Here is an 8,881-nt window from a genome sequence, read left to right on the forward strand (position 1 = left end):
CTGGGTAGCTTTCATATTGTCACTAATGGTGATCTTTCTTAAAATTCAAATTCTCAGCACTTTTCTTGGTTTCCCACTGAACTGTAGATGAGACATTCACAGTCTCTTCTACTTTGTATGGTCTTGCCTCTTGCCCTTCCCTCTCTACTGTATTGTTTGTGCTCAGCATTGCTAAGTTGTTTTTGTTTCTTTGAACATCTATATAGTATTTCACTTCTCAGTTTTTGTACATGCTATTCCTCCTGTCCAGAATGTCCTCCCTTTTTAAAATACAGCATGTGTATCATGTTTTAGTTTCTCCAGGAAGGATTCATCATTCCCTCCTTACCTAGGTTACATTCTGGCCATTTCTTGTTGAATTGATCCCATTCCAAGTGTGCTTTAAGGGTTTTGCCTGTATCATGAGGTAGCTGCATAGGTGTGTGCTTTGCTTTAGAGATAAGATTGTAGTCAGGAACCAACACCATGTGTTCTTCGACAAATGAAGTTATTGAAGGAGGGCTGGTGTGAGCACTAAAGTTTAAGAAAGTCTACTTCGGCTCCATGTGGATTAATTCATCAGTTCATGCACTAAGCTTACTTTTGTTTGGCTTTACACTATTTGTGTACCAGAGTTAGACCATATCTAAGAATTTTCCATTGTAGAGTTCAGCAACCACAGTTTCAACCAGTCTTGGGTTCAAAATGTTTTCAAGAAATACTGTACCAGCACTTGTACTGTACATTCATAGAATTGTAAAACTTTGTTTTGGTTGCCTATACAATATGGTATGACAGCTGTTTACATGGCATCTATATTGTGTAAGTAACCTATAATTGACTTAAAGTATATGGGAAAATAAGAGTAATTATTATATATGACAGCATTTTATGTAAGGGACTTAAACATGCACAGATGTTTTTGGCATCTGCAGGGATCCCTCCAAGGATACTGAGGGACAACTGCTTTGTATTTCCATGTTGACTAAAACGTTGTTTGGATTAAAAAAAAAAAAAGTCATGGTAAAAGGAAGAAATTTTTACGTATACAGTTATTGCAATGATATTAACTATGCTTTTTCTTTTTACATATACAGTTATTGCAATGATATTTACTATGCTTTTCTTTTTTCTTACTTAAGATACGGAATTTTTGAACGATGTAAAGAGTTAGTAGAAGCAGGATATGATGTCAGACAACCAGACAGAGAAAATGTGTCTCTTCTTCACTGGGCTGCCATTAACAACAGACTAGAGCTTGTAAAGTAAGATGGTGTGTGTATCTGTGTGTGTGAGAAAGAGAGAGAGGAGAGAGAGAACGAACTGGTCTTTGTGGTTCTAAAACTTACTTTCATTTTCTTTTTCGTATGAGTTGGGCCACCTATAGTCTTCTATTGTAAATGAATACCTGGAATTTGCCACACATCTGTTACTATAGAGTTAAAGAAGACCAGTCATAAAGGGGACCCATCATAAAGATAAAGGCTAGTAAGTGAAAGGAGATGTGTTTTGAAAAGAAAGAAATAACATTACAAACATTCTCAAGATAGAAGTTGCATCTAATTCTAGAAGAAACATTGAAATATTTTGTGTTGTAACAGCAGGTTGAGTAGAGAATTAGACTTTGAAAAAAGTTAAATGTGGAATACAGTTAGAAGTGAGTGTGTAATGGTTTATATAGTTCTTCATAAAGAAAGCCCTGCTGCCTACCCATTGTTTGGTATCACAACTTCTACTTTAGTCTGTAAAATGCTAGTGGGTAGTGAGTATTTGAGTGTATATGTTTCATGTCAGAGGGCCATATATATAAAATCCTTGAGGCTTAAAAAACTAAATTTACTAGTTTAAAACTTCTAACACATCATACCGACAGATAAACTCATGGTATATTCTTTAGATAATCTTTTCTTTTTTTTTTTTTTTTTTTGGTTTTTCGAGACAGGGTTTCCCTGTGTAGCTTTGCGCCTTTCCTGGGACTCACTTGGTAGCCCAGGCTAGCCTCGAACTCACAGAGATCCACCTGCCTCTGCCTCCCGAGTGCTGGGATTAAAGGCGTGCTCCACCACCGCCCGGCTAGATAATCTTTTAAGTAAGGAAATAAACTTCTCTAAACTAGAGATGGAAATTGTTTTCATTATATTATAGGTTCACAGTATACAGTACCTCGTACCCTATGTTCTTAAAAGAAAACATTCATAATTTCTAATTTGTCTAAAATAATTTTAAATTCATTTTTTGCTACTTTAAGAATTCATTCCTACATTGCTACTTCTAATTTTGAACTGCTAAAAATAGTATGATCTCACTTTTCTCTTTCCACTTTTGAAGCTATTTAAGAGTTATAGTCATTAGGCTGTTCAGAGAAGTTACCATGTGTTGGGTTTGTGGATAATAGTGGAATGCTAATTATAGAGGAAATAATATATATATATATATATATATATATATATATATATATATATATATATATACTATTAAGTGTTTCACTGGAGATTTGGCTGCTGTTGTCTTACATAGTTTTGGGACTTCTGTAGATTTGGGTCCTTCGGGAGAGTTACTCTAATTTCTATTTTATAATTTAGTGCTAAGAAAAAGTTGGACTGGGTTGGTAGAGTACTTGCCTAGCAGACACAGAGCCCTGGGTTGGATCCCAGTGCCACATAAAAACTGGATATGATGGTGCACACCTGTAATCCCAGCACTCAGGAAGTAGAGACAGGAGAATCAGAAGTTAGTTCAGGTCATCTTTAGCCACATAGCAAGTTTGAGACCAGCCTGAAATATATGAGACCTTGTCTTGGTGGGGGCGGGGGGTACTTTTCTTTCTCAGTCTGAATCTTAAGTTTCATGTCTTATTTTCATTGCTTTTAACAGGTTTTATATTTCCAAAGGTGCTGTGATAGATCAGTTGGGTGGTGATTTAAATTCAACTCCTCTTCACTGGGCCATCCGGTAAGGTGTTTTCCAAGCTGAAGTTAGGCTATGTAGCTTGTGGCAGCAGATTATAACCTCAGCTGCAGGCAGGGGAATGGGTTTCTTTTATTTTGTCTCCTCTTTTCAAAATGAAGTATTGCTTTAGTGTTTCCAGAAGAGTTGTTTAGTGTTTGATCCTGTACTCCAGTATGATTAACAGACTCAAATGTATTGGAATTTCTGGTTTGAAACTGGAATGAACATCTCTTCTATTTGGGTTGTATGAATGAAAGCAGTAGTTCAACTGTAAACTCAATTTCCAGCCTTAGGTACACATTTGGAAACTCAGTGTTGTGTTGTTTTAAGATTGATTTCACCAGGCAATAGTGGTATAGGCCTTTAATCTAGCACTCAGGAGGCAGAGGCAGATGGATCTCTTGAGTTCAAGGCCACCCTGGACTATAGAGTAAGTTCCTGATCAGCCAAGTCTACACAGAGAAATCTTGTCTCAAAAAAAAAAAAAACAAACAAAAAAAGAGATTGATTTCCTCACAACATAAAAGTAAAGTATATTTAAGATCAAATGGGTAAATTCCTTTGAAGTTGATGCAGGATGATCTTGAGTAGGCCAGCTTACCGTGGCCCTTATGACATCTAGCCTCCCTGTTTGCTGTGTGATACACTGATCCTATGAAGCTGAGGGAATAAATCTAGCTGCCTAACCCATTCTGGTTGGTGGGGTTGTAACTAAAGTGAACAGTTAGTTGTTATTCAAAGCAGAACACTGAATCTTTTCTCCACAGGCAAGAGTTTTGAAGAACCTAAGAATTACTGTTCTCCTTCAAGCTACTGATGTTGTTAGCTTACATGAAAATGAATTATGTTTGGATACACACACACACACATATGTGGTTCTTTATATATATATATATATGGCTTTTGATATGGTTTATAAATATATATGGTTCTTAACATTTTCACAATGTGCCCATAGTCTTACTATTATACTATCATATTTTTAGCTCATGATTATATTTTAGTTTTTAAAACAGCAGGGTTTTAAAGTTTCCATTGTTGGCATTAGTCATTTGCTATTATTGTTTACACATGCTATAGCAGCATAACATTTGATTTAGATTGTGAGGTTATCAAGTTTAGCACTTGCCCCAAGCATGATCATGTAATTCTGAATTTGGAGTATTTAAGTGAAAAACATTTGGGGCTGGAGAAATGGCTCAGTGCCTAAGAGTTCTGTCTTAGAGCCCGCTGTAGAGTGGTTCACAAGTGCCTGCAGCTCCAGTTCCAGGGAATCAGACATGCTCCTCTGGCTTCCTCTGGCATGCACACACATGTATATACACACCTATACATAAATAAAAGTAACTCCCTTGTTTTTTTTAAGAGTAGAAGACACTTGTACAACTGCCAGTATTTAAAACATCTTCCTATTAGAGAACATTCTTTCATCCAGCCAGAATCCCTCGTGTCTTAAAGATGTAGTTTCTTCCTGGATACTTTTTGTTTTTCTGCATGTATTCTACTTCCACAGAATGCAGTACATTTAAAATTTTTCTGTTTACAGACAAGGGCATTTGCCTATGGTCATATTATTACTCCAGCATGGTGCAGACCCCACTCTGATTGATGGGGAAGGATTCAGCAGCATTCATCTGGCAGTCCTGTTTCAGCACATGCCTATTATAGCATATCTCATCTCAAAGGGACAGGTATGTTGTGAAAGGTGCCTTATATTCCAGGAAGTATGATCTGAAAATATTGGGAAGGTTATTGGCCCTAGTCCACCCTGAGTTTTAAATGGGAAGTTAATGGATATCCAGATACTTAGAATTAACCTTAATAAGCCAACCTAGCTATTCAGCACTGGTTGTTTTTTGGGGTTTTTTTTTTTTGTTTTTTTTTTTTGCTTCATTAGAGGGAGAAAGACAGGTTATTTTAGCTCAGCATCATTTAATGTTTCTAAAACTTGTAAGCCTGTAATAGTTTTTCTGACGAGACCAGTAATTTTCATGGTTTTTCAGAAACATGACCTCAAAACCTGTATTTTTCTTCTGCTCGAGTGTTGAAATGGTAGTCAGATCACTATGAACCCATCGTTTACTTTCATTATTTGGGCTCAAATGGAAGGCCAATTTGAATGTGCGCATCTTATTTATTGTTCTCTGAGTAATTCCATGAAAATGACGTCCTTCAGAGCACATATTAAATTATAAGCCGTCAGCGGTGGGAGTTTCGCTGTTAGCTGTGCTTGCTGGAGTGTGCTCTCTGACAGCAAGGTGTTTTATGTGTTAGCAGTCTTGTCTGAAATGGGGGTGGAAACGTGTTTGCACAAATGCCATTGGATTGGTTATTCTCCCTCTATAAGCACTTTCTCTTAGACAGCCCAGTGAAATAGAGTAATTATAACCTCCTGGGCTTCGTTTTGGAAAGATGTATGAGGAGGGAGACCTCTGTGCTTCTTCCCAAGTTCTGTTTTCTCCGGGGGCCTTAAGGACCCTTAGTACTTTAAACTCTTTGAGTTGATGACAGCCACTGGTGTACCTCGTGCCTGACCCTGTTTTGTGAAAGGACTGTATCTTTATCTGGATATGATTTCCTTTTTCCTTCTCTTCCAGAAGTATAAAGAGTTTTGAATTTTTCTTATTTAACTGTTTGAAGCAAGTGCAAAAAAAAAAAAATGACTCTGAAGATAGGTAATTCACTATTATTGGATGAATGTTAGCATGAATCCATGTGTCAAGGTTTAAATCAGATGACTTCAAGATCTCTGTGCCATTTTTGATGGTGATTGTCCTTTCACATCATATATTCAGATTCTCCCTTTAAAGTATTTTGTAGCAGTCTATGGATTTTTACCCTGTAAAAGCAAAGCACATTTTTTTTAAACTTAAATGATATTTGAACCATTTTTGTAGAGCAGTGATTGGGCTGAATGTGTTAAAGAAGTATTTATTTACTAAGAAATGCAACTTTTTATACTATGTTCACAGTTTTGCTAATTGATTCCTTTTTTACTAGAGTGTGAATATGACAGATGTCAATGGCCAGACGCCTCTCATGCTATCAGCTTACAAAGTAATTGGGTGAGTGTTACTGGATCCCTTCTGCTTCTTGGCTCTGATGAGTTTTCTGTAAATATAATCTCCAGTATCATGGTCTGCGAGATGCTAGTACATGCTGCAGATTTTACACATAGGCATGAGTAGCTATACTTAGAAGACACCATTGAAGGACATTCTTTTCTTTTGGCAGCTTTGATGAAAAGTTTGAAAGTTTACGGAGTTGATATTCCTTAGCATATGCTTACTAATTAACTGATTTCTTCTTTTGTACCTGAAAAGATGACAAATTGAAATGTTCTCAAAATCACAAATCTCTATGATAAACCCACTTTTCTGACAGCAGTGAATTTGAGGTTGTCTGCTATTGCTGACTGCTGTGAAGACATTGATAGAACTAGTGTGTGACGAGTCTATTACAGGATGCGATCAGATACATATTCATCAATACGTGTACTTAATTCCCACTACGTGGTCCAGCTACCATTATTCTTTATACACACATGCATGTTACAGTTTTCTCTTTATCAATGTGTTTCCAACATTGTACCGAATCCCTAGGTCTGTATCTCCTTGATACACCCCTTGCTGGAGCTAGGTTTGTTGTAGAAATGCTTTTATGGTTTTCTTTTTATGTAGTGATGAGGCTCCAGGCAGAATTTTGCTAGAAATTTTGTAAGAGCTTAATAGAGTAATTAAAGTCAGATCTTGTTCTTACTGAGTAGATCTCTTGAAGGAAGGGAAAGTATTGATGGTAAAAAAGAAAAATATTTCATTGAATTATTTCCTAGATTATCGCTTTCTTTTTTTGTTTGTTTGTATGTTTTGAGATGGGTTTCTCTGTGTAGCCCTTGCTGTCTTGGAAGTCATTCTTTTTTTTTTTTTTTTTTTTTTGGTTTTTCGAGACAGGGTTTCTCTGTGTAGCTTTGCGCCTTTCCTGGAACTCACTTGGTAGTCCAGGCTGGCCTTGAACTCACAGAGATCCGCCTGGCTCTGCCTCCCAGTGCTGAGATTAAAGGCGTGCGCCACCACCGCCCGGCTTGGAACTCATTCTTTAGACCAGGCTAGCACTGAACTCAGAGATCTACCTGTCTCTGCCTCCCAAGTGCTGGGTATAAAGGCATGCACCATCATTGTTCAGATTAGCTTAGCACTTTCTAAATGTGCTAATATTTTAGGAAATATAAGTTGAGCATTCCTAATCTCGGAATCCTAAGTCCTAAATGTTCAAAATCCAATTTTTTTAAAAACAACATAATGTATGTATAAGTTGAGCTTTACTAATTTTGAAATTCTAAATCCTAAATGTTCAAAATCTGAATTTTTTTAGACAACATGATGTATTAAATAGAAAATTCCACACCATACATTATGCAAAGAATCATTAAAAATGAAACTTAAGACTATATATATGATATATATGAAGCAAACAAATTTCAATTTAGATTTGCTGCTTATCCTTAAGGACTAGCAGATATTCTAAAAATATCCACTCCACTCCAAAAGAAAACACAAGATACTTTTGGTCTCAAGTATTTTGGGAAGGGAATATCCAGCCTGTATTAATCACCAGTTTTACCTAGTAGTCAATAGAAAGAGAAGGAAAAAGTAGCTTTTAGTTTATCTGCTTAAGTAAGACATACAAGTAGTATTTAATTGTACACCATTTAATATTAGCCAAGGTTAAATTGTCAGTTTTTAAAAGTATTAATCACTAAATAGAACAAGAACATGAGGAGAACTTTCCTTATCCCCTGTATTGCTGTCTAAATTACATCGTTGGTAAGGCAGGCTGCCATTGAAGAGCTGTCTTTCTTGTTTGTTTGATCTTCCCTGCTAGTAACTAGAATAGAACCAGTCATTTGCTGTTACTGTTTGCACAAGCTACAGCTGCATAACGTTTGATTTAGATTGTGAGGTTATCAAGTTTAGTATTTGCCCCAAGCATGATCATGTAATTCTGAAGTAAAAGACTTTTGGGGCTGGAGAGATGGCTCAGTGCCTAAGAGCACTTGCTGCTCTTACAGAAGACCAGAGTTCTGTCTTAGAGCCCGCTGTAGAGTGGTTCACAACTGCCTGCAATCCAGCTCCAGGGAATCAGACATGCTCCTCTGGCTTCCTCTGGCATGCACACACATGTATATACACACCTATACATAAATAGAAATAACTCCCTTTTGTTAAGAGTAAAAGACAACTTATACAGTAACTGCCAGTATTCTAGTTCTTCAGAATGCTTACTTGTGAACTGATAAACAGCTTAAAGTTTCTCTGTTGGCATTTTCTCCTCACATCTTCATCCCTACTGATTTCTTACGGTATTTTTACTGTTTTGAGACAGGCCAGAACCAACTGGATTTCTTTTAAAGTTTAATCCCTCTCTCAGTGCTGTTGATAAAACACATCAGAACACTCCGCTTCACTGGGCAGTTGCAGCAGGAAATGTCAGTGCAGTTGATAAGCTCTTGGAAGCTGGTTCTAGCCTGGACATCCGAAATGCTAAGGTATGACCTGGTATTCTCTTCCCTAGTTCATTATGTTTTCAGTTAAAGATTAAAGATGAATATTTAATGACTGCTAGCTGTTCATTTGGGTTTTAGTACCACAAGATAAATATTAACAATAATAGCTACTCTTAGAATAAATGTGTTAAGTCTGTAAAAAAGTGTTTTAATACCTGTACTATATCAAAAAATATAAATATAATTATTTGTTTGTTTGTTTTTTGTTTTTTTTTAAGGGAGAAACACCTCTTGATATGGCTGTACAAAATAAAAACCAACTCATTATTCACATGCTGAAAACAGAAGCCAAGATGAGAGCCAACAAAAAGTTTAGGCTTTGGAGATGGCTACAGAAATGTGAGGTCTGTGTGATAGAAGTTTTTGTTAGTTTTTGTTTTTAGGGCAGCA

General features: G+C 36.5%; 1 protein-coding gene across 2 annotated transcripts in view; it reads left to right on the forward strand.

The window, feature by feature from the left end:
* Window positions 1-8,881, forward strand: part of Zdhhc13 (zinc finger DHHC-type palmitoyltransferase 13) — a 46,702-nt gene that overhangs the window by 8,991 nt on the left and 28,830 nt on the right. For both annotated transcript variants that reach the window (XM_059274240.1, XM_059274251.1), the window contains exons 3-8: window positions 1,122-1,244; window positions 2,854-2,931; window positions 4,475-4,619; window positions 5,929-5,993; window positions 8,311-8,473; window positions 8,710-8,835. In XM_059274240.1, the coding sequence (XP_059130223.1) occupies window positions 1,122-1,244; window positions 2,854-2,931; window positions 4,475-4,619; window positions 5,929-5,993; window positions 8,311-8,473; window positions 8,710-8,835 (700 nt within the window). The remainder of the gene's footprint in view (window positions 1-1,121; window positions 1,245-2,853; window positions 2,932-4,474; window positions 4,620-5,928; window positions 5,994-8,310; window positions 8,474-8,709; window positions 8,836-8,881) is intronic.

Source organism: Peromyscus eremicus, chromosome 1 (assembly GCF_949786415.1).
Source record: "Peromyscus eremicus chromosome 1, PerEre_H2_v1, whole genome shotgun sequence".
NCBI classification, from domain to species: Eukaryota; Metazoa; Chordata; class Mammalia; order Rodentia; family Cricetidae; genus Peromyscus; species Peromyscus eremicus.